The 21,322-nt window shown below is 47.8% G+C and overlaps 1 protein-coding gene and 1 long non-coding RNA gene across 4 annotated transcripts; one reads left to right on the plus strand and one right to left on the minus strand.

The window, feature by feature from the left end:
• Positions 1 to 2,034: 2,034 nt before the first annotated feature.
• Positions 2,035 to 20,523, plus strand: LOC310694650 (uncharacterized protein). Of its 2 annotated transcripts, none has more exons than XM_083477961.1 (12): positions 2,035 to 2,457; positions 4,177 to 4,363; positions 6,284 to 6,439; positions 7,353 to 7,489; positions 9,335 to 9,480; positions 10,275 to 10,463; positions 11,233 to 11,322; positions 13,549 to 13,638; positions 15,765 to 15,887; positions 17,253 to 17,384; positions 18,361 to 18,477; positions 20,005 to 20,523. In XM_083477961.1, the coding sequence occupies exons 1-12, from the start codon at positions 2,448 to 2,450 to the stop codon at positions 20,116 to 20,118; spliced, it is 1,491 nt and encodes a 496-aa protein (XP_083334087.1). In that variant the 5' UTR covers positions 2,035 to 2,447; the 3' UTR covers positions 20,119 to 20,523. The 2 variants fall into 2 exon arrangements, with proteins under 2 accessions (XP_083334087.1, XP_083334088.1); XM_083477962.1 differs by lacking the exon at positions 2,035 to 2,457 and adding an exon at positions 2,935 to 3,047.
• On the minus strand, positions 3,925 to 12,209 carry LOC310694687. 2 transcript variants are annotated; one of them, XR_014519785.1, is made up of 4 exons: positions 11,715 to 12,209; positions 9,475 to 9,711; positions 7,390 to 7,546; positions 3,925 to 4,089 (listed from the first exon to the last, which is right to left on the minus strand). It is a non-coding gene; the product is annotated as an uncharacterized lncRNA (long non-coding RNA). The 2 variants fall into 2 exon arrangements; XR_014519784.1 differs by lacking the exon at positions 7,390 to 7,546.
• Positions 20,524 to 21,322: the final 799 nt, after the last annotated feature.

Raw genomic sequence — 21,322 nt, forward strand, 5'->3', positions numbered from 1 at the left:
GGGAGTTGGGGGTGATCACCTTCTGCAAGCAGAAGCCCAACTAGGATCCAAGACATTGCCTTACGCCCTTTGTCCTCACAACAATCCCATGAGTTAGGTTCACTAGGCTAGGAGACAGAGAGAGTACAGTACAGCTAATCCTACCTAACCCAGTGGGAATTTGAATCTGGTCTCTGGTGTATCCCTCCCAGAAATATAGAAGAATTGGAAGGGACCACGAGGATCATCTAGTTCAACCCCCTGCAATGGAGGAATTTCTCAAAGCTAATAATAATAAATAATAATACATTTTTATTTATATCCCGCCCTCCCAGGCCAGAGCCGGGCTCAGGGCGGCTAACACCAATAAAATAAAATCTCAGTAAAAACATAATAGGGGGAAAAGAGAGGGAGAAAAAAACCCAATTTAAAATACAGTTTAAAATGCAATTTAAAATGCAGCCTCATTTTAAAATAGCTGATAAATCAAGACCACAAGGGGAGGGAAACATAAGGGTCAGACCGAGTCCAAACCAAAGGCCAGGTGGAACAGCTCTGTCTTGCAGGCCCTGCAGAAAGATGTCAAGTCCCACAGGGCCCTAGTCTCTTGTGACAGAGCATTCCACCACGTCGGGGCCAGTGCTGAAAAGGCCCTGGCCCTAGTTGAAACCAATCTCCAGGCACGCCTGGAAGAAGCGGACCATTTGGATCCCTTCCAGTCGGGATTCAGGCCTCATCATGGGACTGAAACTGCCTTGGTCGCACTGGTTGATGATCTCCGGCGGGCTAGGGACAAAGGTGAGAGCTGTTTCCTAGTTCTGCTGGATCTCTCAGCGGCGTTTGATACCATCGACCATAGCATCCTTCTGGACCGTCTTGAGGGGCTGGGAGCTGGGGGCACTGTTATACAGTGGTTCCGCTCCTTCCTCCTGGGCCGTGTTCAGAAAGTGGTGGTGGGGGATGAGTGTTCAGACCCCTGGGCTCTCTCTTGTGGGGTGCCCCAGGGTTCTGTCCTCTCCCCCATGCTTTTCAACATTTACATGCGGCCGCTGGGAGAGATCATCAGGAGGTTTGGGCTGGGTGTTCATCAGTATGCGGATGATACCCAGCTCTACCTCTCTTTTAAATCAGAACCAGTGAAGGCGGTGAAGGTCCTGTGTGAGTGTCTGGAGGCGGTTGGAGGACGGATGGCGGCTAACAGATTGAGGTTGAATCCTGACAAGACAGAAGTACTGTTTTTGGGGGACAGGAGGCGGGCAGGTGTGGAGGATTCCCTGGTCCTGAATGGGGTAACTGTGCCCCTGAAGGACCTGGTGCGCAGCCTGGGAGTCATTTTGGACTCACAGCTGTCCATGGAGGCACAGGTCAAATCTGTGTCCAGGGCAGCTGTTTACCAGCTCCATCTGGTACGTAGGCTGAGACCCTATCTGCCTGCGGACTGTCTCGCCAGAGTGGTGCATGCTCTGGTTATCTCCCGCTTGGACTACTGCAATGCACTCTACGTGGGGCTACCTTTGAAGGTGACTCGGAAACTACAACTAATCCAGAATGCGGCAGCTAGACTGGTGACTGGGAGCAGCCGCCGAGACCATATAACACCGGTCTTGAAAGACCTGCATTGGCTCCCAGTACGTTTCCGAGCACAATTCAAAGTGTTGGTGCTGACCTTTAAAGCCCTAAACGGCCTCGGTCCAGTATACCTGAAGGAGCGTCTCCACCCCCATCATTCTGCCCGGACGCTGAGGTCCAGCGCCGAGGGCCTTCTGGCGGTTCCCTCATTGCGAGAAGCAAAGCTACAGGGAACCAGGCAGAGGTCCTTCTCGGTAGTGGCGCCCGCCCTGTGGAACGCCCTTCCAGCAGATGTCAAAGCGATAAACAACTACCTGACATCCAGGAGACATCTTAAGGCAGCCCTGTTCAGGGAAGTTTTTAACGTGTGATATTTTATTGTATTTTTGGTTTTTATGGAAGCCGCCTAGAGTGGCTGGGGAGGCCCAGCCAGATGGGCGGGGTATAAATAATAAATTATTATTATTATATTATTATTATAATCTAACCTCCTTGAGGCTCAGGACCACCAAAGTGTTGTTATTTGTGGACCTTAAGGTCAGTGGTAGAGCATCTTCCTGTGGGGCATAAAAGGTCTCAGGTTCAGCCTGAAAACAGGCCTGCCTGAAATCCAGGGGAGCTGCTGCAGGTCTGTGTTGGCAGTACTAAGCTAGATGCGCTCATGGCCTGGTTCTCCAACTGCTCTTTCTAAGGCAGGTTAAATGCGGCAATTAATTTGGAGTGGGGGAAATTCCACAGGGATTCTTTCCCATTTTTTTCCTGGATGATAGGCAGGGTCAGGTGGATTGAACTGGTGATACTGTCGATTGCCTGCCCGCCCCATTATCAGGGCAATTGTCAATTAATGATTAATCAGAACGCTGGGCCCAGGGAACATTCAGAAGGAGCAAGCTGACCCCATGGCAGGACGTGAGTGGGGCTGCTGTGGGTGGGCAGATTTTGGGAGTTGGGGGGTGGGTGGGAGAAATGACAATGATGGGAAGGGAACAGTTCCTAAGCCAAGCAATGGAAATAAGAGTCCAGGAGCAAATACTATTTTTAGGGTGGATGGAAATTAGTGGGGTTTCTTTCCTGGCTTCCCAAAGACACAGAAGGCAGAGAGAAGCCTGGAATATGGCAACAGGACGCACTGTCACCCACACCCCAAATACTTCACAAAAGAAACTGAGGTCTCAGGAGGGTCGTCTGAAGTCCCCTTGGCAGACACTTGGTTGTCTCTTGTTTGAACTATTTTCTCCTCTTTGCTGTTTCAACCTCTCACCTCAATCCTCTCTCCTCTGTCCAGCCGTCTGCTGCCAAAGTCCTCTGGCCTCTGGCATCAAAGGGACGCTCCTCTTTCAATCTCAGCACTGTTTTCTTTTGTCTTCTTCCCAAATACAGCACAGACTCCTTGTTCTTGCCTTGGGTTCTTAGCCATTGCACGACACGCGGGCACATCGCTGGTGCATCCTTTCCTGTGAACTTTCTCCTGCAGCATCACCACCATCTACCACCCAAAGGTCTCCTGCCTCCTCAAATGTTGCACACACACACTTTCTCCCTTGCTAACTCATAAGCTTGCCATTGCTCCCCCACCCCACCCCCAAAATAAAATCAAGTAAATAAATAAAAACACTTAACTAAAACTATGAACGATCAGACTGTTTGAAACTGAAATGCTTGCTGAGGTCACATGGAAGATGTTGCGGCGCATTCTGGCGAGGCAACTGGCGAACTGACCAATCGCGTTGCAGGTCGCTCGGTTCTGGAACAGGACAGGTGGACGTGTCCAGCCACCCCCACCCCAACATAAATCCTGGCTATGTTCTTGGAGCAGTGGCAGAACTCCCTAGCTCCCATGCTGTTTACCAAACCTGGGAGAACCCTCATTGGCACTCATGTTGGGGAGGGTTTTTATGTGGGATATAAACAGTGCTTTTTTCTGGGGGGGGGGTGAGAGGGGTATGCATACCCCTAAACATTTTGTGAGTCTAATGGGAGAAGAAACTAAAAAAAAAAAATTTAGTATCTTCTCTAGCACAGTGAATAGTCAGTTCCTTTGCTACCCCCGATGGTGGCCTTTTGTCCATTTACTGTATTTATTTCCCGATTTGAACTATAAAATGAGGTTTTCTTGAGTCAAAATGAGAGTACCCCTAAACATTTTTTTTAGAAAAAAAGCACTGGATATAATGGGGAGGGGCTAAACCATTTATATGCCCCCCTTGAGGTGCTTGGAAGAAAGGAGGGATTTAATAATCTTTTGTAATGCTTTTCTTAGTTGTTGTTTTTGCAAGCAGTGTATACATTTTATGAAATATATAATATAATGGCCATCCGTCACAGATACCTTAGCTGAGATTCCTTGGCGTCCCTTCCAACTCTACAATTCTACGGTTCTGTGATAATATAATATATTCTTGCCATTTTTCTCTTTCTGTTAAGTCAAGAGAATATCCTCTTTAGGAGATCCAGGTACAAATCCTCACTCCGCCATGAAGCTCACTGGCTGATTCTCTTCCTCTCCTGCTCTCCTCCTCTCAGGGCTGTTGGGAGAATGAACTGTTGGGGGTGGGGGTGGGACAGAAAAGGGAGGAGATAAAATTGGGGGAAATAAATGAGCCACTGCTTTCTTACCTGCTCCCACAGCAGCAGAAACTTCGCCTCGTCTGAGGATGCGGAAGTTCTGGGAAGAACATTCGCAAAACTCCTCAGTGCGGGAGATGATGCTGGATTCGGGGGCCCAGCAACTCACACAGGAAGACACCCCAGAGATCATTGCCCTCTTGCCTTGCCTGAAAGGACAGGACGTGTTGGAACTGGGAGCAGGCATAGGGTGAGTCTTAGTGCAGGGAGCAGGTGATGACCCTACTTCTCAAAGGCCAAAGTCTGGCCAAGCCATCTCGCTCTCCCCCTTTCACACACAATGCCTCATTTTCCTTTCTACAGATAAAGCTGTAATAATGCAATAAAGCCCCAAGGATTTCTACTGTCCTTCCAGGGCCAGAGGGGAACCCAGGAGTCCTGCAGTCTCCCTCCCCCCTTCAGCTATGCAAATCCTGTTGTTTCATTTCCAGCAGAACCAGCTCTACCATCGGGCAGAGGGAGGAAGCTGCCTCAGCCAGCAGATAGGGAGAGTCCTTTGCTTCAGGCGGCCAACTGTCTTGGCAAGACTTTGATTTCACCCCACCTCCCAAAAAAACAAGTAGCTGACAGCAGATTGCCTGCCTGAAGGTTTTGCCCCCAGTGCTTGTTGGCTATGCTGTTCACTAGGAAGAGGGGGGAAAGCATTTTGTACATGTTCAGAGGCATTCAGAGCTGGCCTAGGATCATTTGTGGCTTCAGGAGAAGGATAGTCCACCCCCAATTTACATATTTACACTGAAACCAACCAGAGAATCTTATTGAAGTACGGTGGTACCTCGGGTTAAGTAATTAATTGGTTCCGGACGTCTGTTCTTAACCTGAAACTGTTCTTAACCTGAAGCACCACTTTAGCTAATGGGGCCTCCTGCTGCTGCCACGCTGCCGGAGCACGATTTCTGTTCTCATCCTGAAGCAAAGTTCTTAACCCGAGGTACTATTTCTGGGTTAGTGGAGTCTGTAACCTGAAGCGTATGTAACCCGAGGTACCACTGTACAAGTGAGGGGACATTGCCCTCCCACACACCCAAGGGTGGCAAACAGCTTAGGGGGCACAGGGCAGACCGCAGAACACACCCATCTTGTGGGAGGAAAATAGAATCCCTGTGATCCACATGTGTAGGGTAAATAATGAAAGAACCGGCTGGGTGCCTGGATTAAAAACGTGCGGCTTAATTCATTCTCCAGCAGGAGAGGGGCCCCGGTAGCAGGGTTTAAATTCACAAAAGCAAGCAATAGAATAGCGTTAGGAATACAGGCTGCTAGAGCCTTTTATCCCATTAAGTCCACTTGCATACAGCACTCCTCTAGCATTGAACAGACCAAACATTGTTAAGTCATTGTTAAATAACATCTGTGACAGTTGCTTCACTCTAATGCAAAGATGGGGAAGCTTCTTCTAGCTTGAGGGCCACATTCCCTTCTAAGCAACACTCCAAGGGCCACATCCCTGTGGTGGGCAGGGCCCTTGGGGAGAATCCCAGCAGACAGAGAGCTCTGTAGGGCCGCATCTGGCCTCTGGGCCTGAAGTTCTCCACCTCTTGGAAGCAGCTGGAAACTGCTATGTCAAATCCAGCAACTTTGCACATCCTAGAGCCCCTTTCCTTGCGCTCACCCCTGGGGGAACCCCAGATGCCTTGGAAAATGCACTGCCAATGAAATGAAGAAGAAGAGTTTGGATTTGATATCCCGCTTTATCACTACCCGAAGGAGTCTCAAAGCGGCTAACAATCTCCTTTCCCTTCCTCCCACACAACAAACACTCTGTGAGGTGTGTGGGGCTGAGAGATTTCATAGAAGTGTGACTACCCCAAGGTCACCCAGCAGCTGCATGTGGAGGAGCGGGGAAGCGAACCCAGTTCACCAGATTACGAGTCCACCGCTCTTAACCACTACAGCACACTAGCTCTCAAAACAGTCTCAAATGAGGCAAAAACAGGCCCTCTGAGCCCGGCTTCGGCTGGGAAGGGCGGGATATAACTAAATTATTATTATTATTATTATTATTATTATTATTATTATTACCCATTTCAGGGACGAGGGGAAGAGTAGAGGAGAAATGTGCTTGTTGGGTTTGAGGCCTAAGACCTCCCTCTCCCTGCTTTTCTGTCAGCCGGTTCACAGCAGCTCTTGCGAAGTTGGCACACCATGTCACAGCTGTGGATTTCATGGAGAGCTTCCTGGCGCACAACCGACAAGAGAACGGACACCAGCCAAACGTGGATTTCCTACAGGCCGACGTTACCAGCCTGCAGTTGCCAAGCCAGAGGTAGAAACAGATTTTATTGTTGATTTCAGTGGCGATTTATTATACTTTTTCTCTCTCTTTTGGGGGGCCTTGTGAGCCAAATGGAAAGAGCTGGTGGGTCTAATCAGGCCCATGGGGTGAAGGACCCCCCACCTGAAGGTCTCTAGACACCCTGAGCTTCAGATGCAATGGTCCAATGCTGGGGTGACAAGTCAATAATCACACCAGAGTGGGGGTAAAAGAAAATATTTCTTCAGACTGGAGAAAAAAGGCACCAAGTTCCAAATCCTGCTCATCTTTTTGCACAATTTATACAGTTAACTCCACATGTTAATACTTGCTACGCTTCTATTGTCATTTAGTGCAAGCGATCCCCATGGCAACCTAAAATCATTTTAACATTTCAAAACTTGACTTCCTTCCCCCTCTTCCTGCGGTCCCTTAAATTTATTTTTAATATATTCTACATATCCAAATTAACTTAATTTGCTCATTTAATCATCTACTTTCAATATATACTCTTATGAAACTGCAGGTTATTACAATAACCCTGACAATGTTCTTATCTGTTTACAATCTGTTTACAATTTACAATCTTGAAATATCCAACAAACCATTTCCATTCTTTTATAAAAAAAGTTTGTTATCTTGATTTCTTATTGTTCCGGTAATTTTTGCCATTTCTGCATATTCCATAAGTTTTTTTGTATCCATTCTTCCTTTGCTGGGACTTCTGCTTCTTTCTGTTTTGAGGCGAGTAATATTCTTGCTACTATACATGAATAAGTTTCTACACAGTTTAGGTAGTTCTGTCCCTAAAAAAAGCTTCTGGGTTGTTGTTTGTATACAAACATTGTTTTAAACATCCTTTTCAATTCATTATATATCACCTCCCAGAAAGCTTTAGCCTTTCTCTCTTCTCCTCCCCCCGTAGCTTCGACCTCATATTCTCCAACTGGCTTTTCATGTACCTGTCGGATACCGAAGTGAGTGACGTGGCCCAGAAGATGCTTCTCTGGCTGCGTCCAGGAGGGCAACTTTTCTTCCGGGAATCCTGCTTCTACCAGTCTGGTCAGTAGTTCCAATAGGTGAGGGGGCAGAGCAAAGGAGACCAGTTCCCAAGAGACCCTGGAAGGTCCATAAGTGGAGTTGACATTCAGTGGGCGGTGCAGTTAAGAAATGCCCCAGTAGCAAAATTAACCTTTGAGGCTGAGGGAAATCTCCATTCGGCAGTGAGAAAACAAAGGGTGTTTATTGCTAGCAATAATGGCTCAGGGGGATCACTCTCCTGTTGCGTTCTGAAGGCAAAGGAAAGGACTGGACCCTGATTACCGTATTTTTTGCTCTATAAGACGCACCAGACCACAAGACGAACCTAGTTTTTGGAGGAGGAAAACAAGAAAAAAAATACTCTGAATCTCAGAAGCCAGAACAGCAAGAGGGATCACTGCACAGTGAAAGCAGCAATCCCTCTTGCTGTTCTGGCTTCCGGGATAGCTGCGCAGCCTGCATTCGCTCCATAAGATGCACACACATTTCCCCTTACTTTTTAGGAGGGAAAAAGTGAGTCTTATAGAGCAAAAAATACGGTAATAAAATAGACACAAGGCTTTGCCAGCAAGACTCTGGGAGGAAGTGTGAATAGCCACTCCCTTGTCCAGGCCGTTTTTATTAACAAAAGAACTCTTACACAGTGTTTGTAAGAACCAATCAGATTTCCTCTGAGGAATCCTTTTAACTACAAAGAACTACAGTGGTACCTCGGGTTACATACGCTTCAGGTTACATACACTTCAGGTTACAGACTCTGCTAACCCAGAAATAGTGCTTCAGGTTAAGAAATTTGCTTCAGGATGAGAACAGGAATCGTGCTCCGGTGGCACGGCAGCAGCAGGAGGCCCCATTAGCTAAAGCGGTGCTTCAGGTTAAGAACAGTTTCAGGTTAAGTACGGATCTCCGGAACGAATTAAGTACTTAACCCGAGGTACCACTGTACTTGAGCATGCATACAAGTTTTAGGCTAAATAAACAGGCATCAAGGAGGAATGCATTTAACAAACCTGGAGGTCATAAACAGGCTCTCTCCAAAAGCTGAGCAAGCCAAAATGGGTGGGGCCTGCTTAACATAGGTAGCTGTATTAGGTATTAAGCAATATATATGCATAAACTTCCTCCAATCTAAAGTTACAACACAACACAACTAATTATACCATGTATGGTCTTTCCTTCATTACCTATTCATTAGGCAAGGAAACAAAGGCCTCTATTTTGTCAAATGTAGACACTTAGGGATGTTGTTTACAACCTTGGGACTAAAGCTGCTCCTAGCACAAAGAAAGGCACAAGGCCTCTAGCCTGGCTAGCTAGCTGAGCTTATAGGTCTCTATGTGCATCACCCCATCACTGAGCAAGGGCCTCTCCCCGACCACTTTGCCCAGCCCTGAACTCTGAATCCATTGCAGAGGTTAGATTCAGTGCTGGATTTACGTATAAGCTCAACAAGCTATAGCTTAGGCCCCTGCTCTTCTGGGCCCCCCCCCAAAAAAACCCGCTGGATGTACATTTCCAAAATATAAGATCAAAAACAAATAAAATAAAACTTACATACAGCAACAGTGTTTTGTGTAGGCTCCTATGATGTAAGAAATGGGCCCCGCCTGCTAGCCTGGTCCCTAAAATATCACTGGTTTGCTCATTGTGCAAATGGCTTTAGATACCTATTAGGTCCTATAAATTACCATATAGCATATGTTCAACACAAAAAACAGCAACAATTTGTTGTTGACAAAGGACAGCTGGACATATTAAAGGGCGCCATTACTTTTAGTAGCTTAGGGCCTCATCAAACCTAAATCCGGCCCTGGTTGGTTGCCTAGAATCAAGCTCCCAATCCTATTAGCATCTTTTCCCCCGCAGGAGACCAGCCAAGGGCCTTCAACCCCACTCTTTATCGAACACCTGCAGAATACAATCACCTCTTCACTTCAGCCCATCAGACGTGCGGGGACGAGCTCTATGGATTTGAGATAGTCATGTCCCGATCGGTGCAAACTTACATCAAGGTAACCGCCTCTTCCCTTCCCGCCCTTCTGCTCTGAAGCTGCGCCACATGCGGAGGAGCACAGGAGCACGTGCCGAGGGCCTTCCATGCAACCACAGCCACCTCTGCATAGGATGTCATCGGGCAGCGATGGCATCTGGTGCCCGTTGGAACTGGCGGGATGGGAAGCTGAGGACACCCATAGCTGGTGGAGGCAGCACCAACGCCAGTTGGTTTTAGTTCTGCCTCCGCCCTGTTGAGTTCTACAAGAGCAGCAGCATTGAGACTCAGGAGAAGGAAGTTGACAGGCAGTGACAGTCCCTGGACAGGATGGAAGTAAGGAGGCAAACAGGTAGGGGCTGGCTGAGGGCAGGCTATGGTTTGGGGGGCAATACCCTGCTTGCCCAACGATAGGGCAGGGCCCCCAAATCGAAGGGTGTGGCTTCTTTGCCACTTAATTTTTATTTAGTTTCATTTTTAAAAATATAAATTAACATCAGATTTAATACATAATTTATAAGTTGACCTCCCACCCTTCTTTCACGGTGTTGTTGTTCCCACCCTTCTATTCTTCCTTATGCTTATTATTTATTCCACAGTACTTTCGTTACTATTATTTTTAATTTTCCATCCGCTGCTCAGAATTTAATCCTTCCCAGCGCTTTACTTCTTAGGCCGCGGGCTCTACCCTGGCAGCTTGGTCAGGGGCTCTCGCAGTTTGCCAGGATCTTGGGGACTAGAAACTTGTTTTAAAATTCAAAAAGCGAAAATGAGATGATGGGAATGCCCGTTTCTGGCTTACGCTCCTTTTCACAGAGGAAGCAAAACCGCAACCAGGTGTGCTGGCTTCTCCAGAAAGTCCCCCGAAACCCCGAGGCCACCTGGGGATACGACACCTTCCAGAAGTTTCTAGACAGCGAGCAGTATGCCACCCGCAACATCCGGCGCTACGAGTGGGTCTTTGGGCCTGGGTTCGTCAGCACCGGAGGCCTCACGACCACCAAGGTATCTGGAGCTGGGGAAGGAAGTGGCAGGCCGGTCCAAGACCTCAGGCTTTGGGGAAACAGGCTAAAGATGCCAGAAATTATTAACATAGGAGAACAGGTTCCCTCAGACTGGTGCCTTCTGGACGTTTTGCACTACAACTCCCATCATCCTTCACCACTGGTCATGTGGGCTGGGCCTGGTGGGAGCTGGACTCTTAGCAACATTCTGAGGGCACCAGGTTGGGGAAGTCTGCAGAGATACTTGCCAAGGGCATCAGTTGCTGGGGAGAAATTCTATTCATAGAAATCGCATAATTGTAGAGTTGGAAGGTATCCTAAAGATCATCCAGTCCAACCCCCTGCAATGCCCTATAATACAGGAATACACAGCTGTCCCATACGGGGATCGAACCTGCAACCTTGGCCTTACCAGCAGCATGCTCTAAGCAAATGAGCTATATTAGGAAATTATAATAACATTCCCTTCGAAATATGCTCAACATTCCCTTCGAAATAAAGTAAGTTTCTAGTCCACATGGTCTTGAATAAAGGACTGGCTTATATAGGAATCTGTCTTATACTGAGTCAGACCATTGGTCAATGCAGCTCAGCACTGTCTACATTGGCTGGCAGTGGCTCTCCAGGGTTTGAGGCAGGGGTCTATCCCACCCCTACTTGGGATTGAACCTGGGAGCTCCTGCTGCACACAAGGCCAACGCTTTCCCACTCAGCTACTGCCCTTGCCCTCCTGCCAGAGATCCGCCTACCCCTTCCCCATCTCTCTACAGGAGCTGGTACGTATGCTGGATTTGAAACAGGGCCAACGAGTGCTGGATGTTGGCTGCGGACTCGGCGGGAGCGACTTCTACATGGCTAAGGTACAAGCGCAAATAAACCTTTGAATAAGAATGGTGACAGGACGCGGGTGGCGCTGTGGGTTAAACCACAGGGCCTAGGACTTGCCCATCAGAAGGTCAGCAGTTCGAATCCCCACAACGGGGTGAGCTCCCGTTGCTCAGTCCCTGCTGCTGCCAACCTAGCAGTTCAAAAGCACCTCAAAGTGAAAGTAGATAAATAGGTACCGCTCCAGCGGGAAGGTAAACGGCGTTTCCGTGCGCTGCTCTGGTTCACCAGAAGCGGCTTAGTCATGCTGGCCACATGACCCGGAAACTGTACGCCGGCTCCCTCGGCCAATAAAGCGAGATGAGCGCCGCAACCCCAGAGTCGGTCACGACTGGACCTAATGGTCAGGAGTCCCTTTACCCTTTACCTTTAAGAATGGTGACGGCGGTTGGCTCTGGCAGCGTCGCATGGTGCTTCCACAGAGTACAAGAGGACTGGTCTCTACTCCCAAGGAGCTTACACAACTAAAATCCAACACAAGGGGGAAGGGGCTGGCTGGAGCTGATGGACGTTAGCTTCCCCACAGCTTCTGGAGGGCCACAGATTCCCCACCCCAGGTTTACAGAGCAGCGGACAAGAAGGAACGATGCAAGAGTGCAACTTGTGACGTCACAGTATTGCATCATCAGCCACCATTCCATCTTCTATCAGACTGTATGGCCTTTTTGACATGCATGCCATCCATGTCCCTTATCCCAGAAAACATGGGTTGACTGTGAGCATAAGAAAAGCCTGTCTGCTGGATCAGGCCCAAAGTCCATTTAGTCCAGCATCCTGTTCTCACGGTGACCCCCAGATGTCTGTAGGAAGCCCCCAAACAGGAGAAGTGCTGCTGCAACTCTCTTCAGCTGCAATTTCCAGCAACTGGTATTCAGAGGCTGGAACACAGCCATCCCAGCTAGTAGATACTGATAGCTGTATCTTCCATGAAGTCTATTTAAGGTTTTATAGGTCAAAACCAGCACTTTGACTTGGGCCTGGAAACTGACTGCTGGCTAGTGCAGTTGGGCCGAGATCGGTGTAATATGCTCAAACCGCCTTGCCCCAGTGAGCAACCTGGCCACTGAATTCTGCACCAGCTGAACCGTCTTCACAGGCAGCCCCACGTCTAACACCTTGCAGTCATCTAACCTAGACATCAGATTACTGCAATGAGTAGGGCTGACTTAAGACTCTAGTGCTGGCAGTGGTGTAGCGTGGGGTGGTTGGCCCGGGCACACAATTGTTAGGGGCGCAAAATTTCAACACCTGGTTCTCCCTCAATGCAGCTAAGCGCTTCCATCGCTGGGCTCTGTTGAAAACAGCTTCTCCATGCGAACTAATAATAATAATAATAATAATAATAATAATAATAATAATAATAATAATTTTATTATTTATACCCCGCCCATCTGGCTGGGTTTCCCCAGCCACTTTGGGTGGCTCCCAACAGAGGACTAAAAACAGAATAAAACTTCAAACATTAAAAACTTCTCTAAAGAGGGCTGCCTTCAGATGTCTTCTAAAAGTCAGATAGTTGTTTATTTCCTTGACATCTGATGGGAGGGCGTTCCACAGGGCGGGCGCCACTACCAAGAAGGCCTTCTGCCTGGTTCCCTGTAACCTCACTTCTCGCAGTGAGAACTAGGGAGTGACCTCTCCAGACAATGGAGCGACTCTTCTTATCTCTGTGGCTGTGATCTCCTGGGTGGCGCGGATACTGTTAGACAGCTGAATGCGCATTCATTCTCCATCTGTTTCCCTCTCTCCCACCACCTCCTCTGGGCAGCCCTGGGCACTGGCAACTCACGCTATGCCACTGAGTGCTGGAAGCTCCTGTTTTCTTCCATGATGGCCCCATATTTTTTTTACGGGGAGGGATTTTTTAATGGTCTTTTCAGCAGTGACAACATAAAAATATGACAGCAAGGATATAGCAAAAGAGGAGAGCAGAAAGGAAAAAGGAAGGAAGGAAGGAAGGAAGGAAGGAAGGAAGGAAGGAAGGAAGGAAGGAAGGAAGGAAGGAAGGAAACCATACAAAACAGGATTAAACGATCTCCCATTGGAAGTACATTATAAATCTCAAAGCATTAAACCTCCAGACCACCACATTTTAAGTAAACCTAAAAGAAAATGAGTTCACGGACAGCCTATGATTATGGTCCCATCTTTGAGTTATCATCTAGCCTTGAGGTGGCCTGACTCTTTCCTTTCCTCCCAAGGAGTTTGGCGTGGAAGTCCTGGGCATGGATCTTTCCCACAACATGGTGGAGTTGGCTTTGGAGCGAGCGCAAAAGGAGACGGGATCCTTGGTAATGATGAGGGGAAAGGGAGGGGGAACCAAAGGAAGATGCCCTATTATACTAGTTACACCTGTTTCAGGTCCACCTGACCGATAGGGGGCTCTCTGGGGTTTCAGGTAGGGTAGACATTCCCAGCCCTACCTGGAGATGCTAGGATTGAACCTGGGACCTTCTGCACGCATTGCTGATGTTCCACCACTGAGCTACAGCCCTTCCGAATTAATTAAAGGGAATTAAAGGGGCATCTAGACTGTAGCAAACTGGCTCAATCTCATGTCAGCAAATTCATGCTAAGCAGTTAAAGCTGATTTGGTGCTTTGGGGCAACAAAGAGATGGGGAGAGATTCGTTTTTGTTTGCATTTAAACGAGAAACTACCCAACTTGCACTTTTCGAATCGATACACAAACCAGAATACAGCTGTCCTTCACAAATGCTCACTTCTCTGAGTTTTGAGTTGCAGTTCTCCAACCAAAAACTGTGTACAAGCATGCACGCATCAGTAGCAAGTGTGCATAGAATGCGCATATTCATGCAAGCAACAAATATATTTTATATTAATTACGTGCAAAAATATGTACAAAACTGAATGCAAAAATGTGTGTATTAGGAAGAAATTTGCACTAAAATACTGATGAATTTTCATCAAGATTTTTTAATGTTTTTAAAAAATCTCAAATTGCTACGTAATTCATCAATATATATACTGTATATATATATATATATATTTAAATCCATAAATTGATATGGAATTCATCAAGACTTTAAATTGTTTTTTAAAAATCACAAATTGCTATGGAAATTCGGAGAACTGAATTTAAAATTGGAAGAATGAGAAACTGAGACAAACTGAAATTAACAGATTCCTTCATCCCTAACTGCTTCCCCTTCCCCAAACTGGACTTTTTGCATTAAGGAAAGTTACAGGAAAAAGCACTGTAAAGTGTGGGATAATTCTAGTTTCGAAGAAACATCACTTAACCTCCCCGAAAGCAGAACAGAAATGAATGCTCATTCAATAGCCAATATTGTTGAATCTCCCTGCAAAGATATCAGGATAAACAGGTCATCTGGAAGCAGCTAAGCAAGTGAAGGCGGTGTACACACCATACATTTAAAAGTACCATATTTTTTGCTCCATAACACTCACTTTTTTCCTCCTAGAAAGTAAGGGGAAATGTCTGTGTGTGTTATGGAGGGAATGCCTACGGATGGCGGGGGGATCTGCTGCAGTCGTGAGCAGAGGATCCATGGTTCCCCTTCCTTCCCTCCTCCGTGGCTCTCTTTGCTCGCTTTGAAACAGCAAAGTGGGAGAAGAGCTGCTTAGGGGGGAGAATAGAGGTACAGAGAGCCTGGTTACAATGCACGGATCCACATGGATCCTCAGGATTTTTGCACTGGGTCACCCCAAATTCACCATCAGATCACATAGCATGTCCATGGCTACAGCTTGCACCAAAAAAATCACACATCCACTGTTGCCTGGGGCCACAGTGGTGCAAAAACATGGTTACAAAGCATGGATCCACATGGATCCTCAGGATTTTTGCATTGGGCTACCCCAAACTCACCGTCAGATCACATGTCTGTGGCCACAGCATGAACCACAAAAATCATACATCCACTGTTTCGTTTAGAATATTTTTTTCTTGTTTTCCTCCTCTAAAAACTATGTGTGTGTTATGGTCGGGTGCGTGTTATAGAGCGAAAAATACGGTACATCACACACACCCTCCGCAAAAAAATAATATTCTATGAACTATAGTTGGTTAAGGGTGCTGGGAATTGTAGCTCTGTGAGGTCTAAACAGCAATTCCCAGGATTCGGGGGGGGGAGAGCTAAAAATGTATGTTGTGTAGCTCTCTAAGTCAGCCATCTAAAAGGGCAGATCTCCTGTTCATTTCATGGGAGCTTGGGTGAAAACACTTCCTAGGTCAGGGGTGTCCAAACTTTTTTCAAAGAGGGCCAGATTCGATGAAGTGAACATGCGTGAGAGCTGACCAGAGTTGCTGGGCTTTTTTTAGGATTGAATTTAGACATGCCTGTCCTAGGTGGATCAGCTGCAATGCTACTTAGTAGGAGAGGCTGCTGTTTGGATTTCACTCCGAAACATTCTTGTGCCGGCTCTGCTTCTAGGTGCAGTTTGAAATTGGCAATGCCACGCGAAGGACGTTCCCAGAGAACACCTTTGATGTCATCTACAGCCGGGACACTCTCCTGCATGTGCCAGGCAAGAGTGCTCTCTTTGCAAAGTTCTTGGTGAGTCTCCTGCCTCTTAACGTGCAGAAAAATACAAGCAATACAACCAATTCAGCCTCGCATAATTGGGGGCAGCCCTCTGGCGGAATCCAAAAACTGTGTTTTCCCCCAGTGCCCTAAAATGAAGCAGCGCTCAGAGTACATGGGAAACAGCAGTACTTTATTTTATCAATGCCCTTAACAAGCGGTTCGTGCCCAATGAGTTTGGTAGGGCCAGGCTTGCCATGTGTCAGGAGAAACCCTGACCTGTCCTGGTTTTCAGGTGTGAGGGGGGAAACCCGGATGTATGGCAACACGATGGAAAAAGCAGCAGAAACAGCTCCCAAAGCTCAACAATTTTGGGTTCTTCCTTAAAAAAAAAAAGCTCACCAACTTTGCAGGTGTTAGGAATTTTCCTTTTTGAAATATGGCAACCCCAGGCAGGGCAGAAGGCAGGGAGGCTGCCATTAGGTGGCGATAGAGCCAGTCACATTCTGGTTTTGCCCCTATCTTCCTTCCTGCTGAGTTCTGTGAGGAAACACACACAAACAGGAAGCAACCTTTGGTGTAAACAAAACAGAGGGCTTATTCACACTTACGCTTGTCCAGCTGCTTTCCCCAGGAAAAACTGCTCTTTAGTGTTCAGTTGGAGCAAACAGCAATCCATATTTTCCCCAGATCCATGTTTGTTCCAATTTAGCACTAAAGAGCGGGTTTTTCCCAGGCAAGGATCAGGGCACGGGGGAAACCACTTTGACTTGTGCTTTCCAGGCACACCTCAGATGCGTCATCATCACCTTTTGTTGTGCTAATGCCTCTCTCCCAGGTGAGACCTTAGCTTGGAAAGAAAGCTTAGTCTATATTTTTCCAGTGGCCACCACACTGGCCACAGAGCCAGTGTGGTGTAGTGGTTAAGAGCAGTGGACTCATAATCTGGTGAACCGGGTTCGCTTTTCCGCTCCTCCACATGCAGCTGCTGGGTGACCTTGGGCTAGTCACACTTCTCTGAAGTCTCTCAGCTCCACTCACCTCACAGAGTGTTTGTTGTGGGGGAGGAAGGGAAAGGAGAATGTTAGCTGCTTTGAGACTCCTTCGGGTAGTGATAAAGCGGGATATCAAATCCAAACTCAATCTTCCTTTCAGTACTCCAAGCAATCAAAATCCTACCATTTAGCAACTTCTAGGGTTTAAAGAGTTCCCCCCTTCCCTGCAAATCTATAACACCATGCTGTGAAGCTCCCTGAGATCTATGGATAAAGAGTGAAGAATAAGAATAAATAAATAAATAAATAATATTATAATTATAATAATGGTATTCTGGATTCTGTCCCACCAGCGCCCTCTGCCCTCAGATCTTACCCAGCCATCTCTCTCTCTCCTCTCTAGTCGTGGCTGAAGCCAGGCGGGCAGCTTCTCATCTCTGATTATTGCTGTGGGCCTCGCCCCTGGTCGAAAGCTTTCACGGAGTACGTCAGACGGAGGGGCTACAGCCTTCTCACGCCCTGGGAATATGGCCAGGTATGGGGGTGTGTGTGTGTTTGTGAAAGAAGGCAGGCAAGTAAGAAGGCCATAGCAGGTGTTTTATTTAGATTAAGGCTGCATACCCTATTTGTAGCCCCAAAACATAGCTTTTCTCAATCCAGAATCGTTCCTGATCATCCTTAACGTGCTGCTTTCAATCTAGGGCAGGGGTTTTCAACCTTTTTGAGTCCAAGGCTCCCTTGACCCACTGCATTCTTTCTGTGGCACCCCTGTGGGGCTCAGGAGACCAGTTATGTCACCCCTTGCCTGCAGAGCCCACAGCCTCTCACCCTTTTCCGAACACCCTCCCTTGTGTTTAGGGTTCCCTCAGCCTCATTTCCTCTCCCCTCTCCTTGGGAGTCCTTTGGCCAGCCGCTGCTGCCACTCCTGGTCTCTGAGCTGCTCCCCACCCCCGCCCCAAAGAGAGGTGTCTCCTCACACTGCCCCACAAGGGCCTGGGACTTGTCTGTCCATTCCCAACAGCAAGGGCTGGAGGGCTTGCTTGCTTGCTTGCTTACTCCGAGGCCACCTCAGCTCCTGGCAACCAGCACCCCTTGGCCAGCGCCAGAGGCACCATTCGCCTGGGGAGCTTGTAGCCAGGGCTGCTGCAACAAACAGCTGTGCAGCCTTTGGGAGGCAGAGACTTGAGAGGGCATCAGAGGGAGGGAGGGAAAGAAGGAGGGACAGAGGCCAGTGTTGCCCAAGGCACCCCTGAGCACCATTCAAGGCACCCTAAGGCATAGCTGTCAACTTTTCCCTTCTCTTGTGAGGAATCCTATTCAGAATAAGGGAATTTCCCTTTAAAAAAAGGGGAAAGTTGACATCTATGCCCTAGGGTGCCACAGCACACTGGTTGAAAACCACTGCAGGCTCCCGAAAGGCCGGGTGTGGTAGGGGTGGGAGCCATTGATTCTGGCAGAGCTGAATTCAGAAAGGTCCCTCACCTCTCATCCTCATTGCCAACACCTTCCAGGTGCTGCAGGAGGCTGGATTCAGGCAGGTCCAGGCGTTGGACTATACAGAGCGGATGCTGTCAGCCTTGACTCAAGAGCTGCAAGAGCTGGAAAGAAGTCGGCAGCAATTTGTCCAGGTGGGTTGGCAGATTGGAGATGAAGCAGCCTAGAGCTGAGCTTCTCTCTCTCCCTGTGTGGCTGCACACACACACACACACACACACACACACACACACCCCTACCTGTTGAAAACTGACAGACTTGGACCACAGGCAGGAGCAGCCTGTCCTGTTTCGTCACCCCTCTGCCAAAGCCTCGCTTACCAGGGTCACACGGCTTTGGCTTCCAGCTTCCGGGGAGATCTCGCCGAAACCTGGAAGCCGGAGTCGCTTCTCCGGTGGCTGGGAAAAAGCGAGCAGAAGCAGTGGTAAGATGTCGCCGGAAGCTGCCTCTGCCGCTTCTCACTTTTCTGGTGGCAGGAGCAGAGAACTGCCCTGGGATTCCACCGCCCGAGGCAGCTGCTTCAGTCTGCCTCATGGGTGGGCTGGCCCTGACCAATGACAGCACCACGAAAACAAATACTGAGAGAGAGCAAGGACATTTCGGGGGACTGGGCAAGCAGTTGAAAAGGGCCGAAGTAGAACCAGTGACCTAGGCTGGGGTACAATCTGTCCTTTTTATCATGTGGCATTATGGCCACTCAAAGTAAATAATGCTGTGGTGGTCATCTTTGGCAGAGGCGAGGCAGGATTTGTCCTTTTTATCAAAATGCAGGAGAAGCACTTTTAGAATATGATGTTTTAAGCTTTAGAACTTGTCTCTCTTTTTTTTTACAGTTGTAAGTTGCTTCGAGACCTTTTATGAGCAACAAATAGGTGTAATTAATTGTAATAATCCTTCCCGCCCCCCCCCCAAATCGAGCAGCAGGCGGGAGCTCCAGGCAAGCAGATTTCAGACAAACATTAGGCAAAACTTCCAAGGGAGCGGAGAGCGGGCAGTATAAATATTTCTACTGCACCATGAGGACATTGACAATTCCTTCTTGTTCTCTGTTTATTTACAGCATTTATATTGTGCATAATCATAGCATTTCTGAGCAGCGTAAATAAAAACAAACCATACGGTGATAGGGGTGGGGGGGGACACAACATGATTCAGTTTGAATTTAAAGACGAACCTACCTAATTTGCACTAACTAGAACAATATGTGAACTGAAACAGAGCTATTCTTGGAAATTTGCACTTCTCTGGATTTTGCAAAGCAGTTTCTAACCAAGCAACATGTACAAAAATGCAAAGATGAAGGTAAGGTGTGCATAAAAATGCACACCTTGGTGAAAGGAAGCATAAAAAATGCATTTTGAGGGGAAATATAAATATATGGGGAAAGACGCTTTGCAAAAATGCAAAAGGCAAAAATACTTAAGAAAATGTGTATGTTGGGAGAAATTTGTACTGAAATGCTGATGGATTTTCACGAGGACTTTAAAAATAAGTCCCCAAACTGATGTGCAAATGGAAACAACTGAACTTAGGCTTGGAAAAATGAGAAACTGGAAGAAACCTCAATTGACAGATCTGTCCCCTCCCTAGACAGAGAACAAAACAATAAATTTCACCCCACCAGGGATTGTGAGTGACTCTTCTCTTTCTTCTCTGCCTAGGAATTCTCAGAGAGCGAGTTTGAGTCCTTGGCCTCTGGATGGAGGGAGAAGCTGCAGCGCTGTGCAGATGGGGACCAGCGCTGGGGGGTCTTCTATGCTCTGAAGCCGCAGTAGCTGCTGCCCCACCCCAAACAGCCTGGGGCGGTGAACTCCTGTCCAGGTCCAGGAGCTTTCTGGCCCAGCAAGCTTTTAATAGCATTTGCTTGTGTTTTCTTTCTACTGCTGCCTGGTCAGGTTTCAAGTCTGGATCCACTGCAAGAGTTTGTAAGAAACTTTGCCTTGCAATCTGGATTTTTGCTGGCCTTTCAGTCAGATTACTTGGCTTTGCACTATTCCAGGTCTGGCTAGAAGTGTGGAAGGATTTCTCTCTCTCTCTCTCTCTCTCTCTCTCTCTCTCTCTCTCTCTGTTTCTTTCCTTCTTCTCTCCTTCTTTCCCTCTTCCTGGAACGATCCCCTCCTCTCCCTCCGCATCTCTGTTCCATCTGTTTCGGTTATTAAAAACTTACTACATTTTCTTTATTTCCTTGTTTATACTACATTTGTGGGGAACCTCCCATCCCTGCAAAACCATGCTGTTACGGGAACCAACCCAGGTTGTCACGTTGAAGTCCTATAAACCCACCAGCAGGGGGCAGCAGCTCTCCATCTGATCAATAAATCAGTGCCGTGCTGCCGCAGTCATACAGTATTTGGAAACGGCAGGACATCTCTGAAACTCATGGCTCATGCCACCTGCCTGAACTGTCTGAGAGCTGATGGGTCCCCGTGTTGGGGAGAGGGCTGAACCTGGAGGGCTGTGGGCTGGGACAGGGTGAGCTCTCTATCCTAGACCTTACTGTTCAAAGGGTCTGGGGTGTGGGTGGGTCTGTGGATGCCGTAGCCTCCAGCATTTCTCCGATGAAGATAGGGACATCCTAAGGAAAAGCAGGACATTCCGGGTTCAAATCAGAAACCGAAACGGCTTCTCTAAATCACGGGCGTCCCTGGAAAATAAGGATACTTGGGAGGGTCTGGGATGGCTGCTGTAGTTGAGATTTTTGTATAGCAGGGGGTTGAACTAGATCAGGGGTCAGCAAACTTTTTCAGCAGGGGGCCAGTCCACTGTCCCTCAGACCTTGTGGGGGGCCGGACTGTATTTTGGGGAAAAAACAATGAACGAATTCCTGTGCCCCACAAATAACCCAGAGACGCATTTTAAATAAAAGGACACATTCTACTCATGTAAAAACACACTGATTCCCGGACCATCCATGGGCTGGATTTAGAAGGTGATTGGGCCGGATCCAGCCCCCGGGCCTTAGTTTGCCTACCCATGAAC

This window comes from Podarcis liolepis (assembly GCF_965112155.1).
Source record: "Podarcis liolepis genome assembly, chromosome: 15".
NCBI lineage: Eukaryota > Metazoa > Chordata > Lepidosauria > Squamata > Lacertidae > Podarcis > Podarcis liolepis.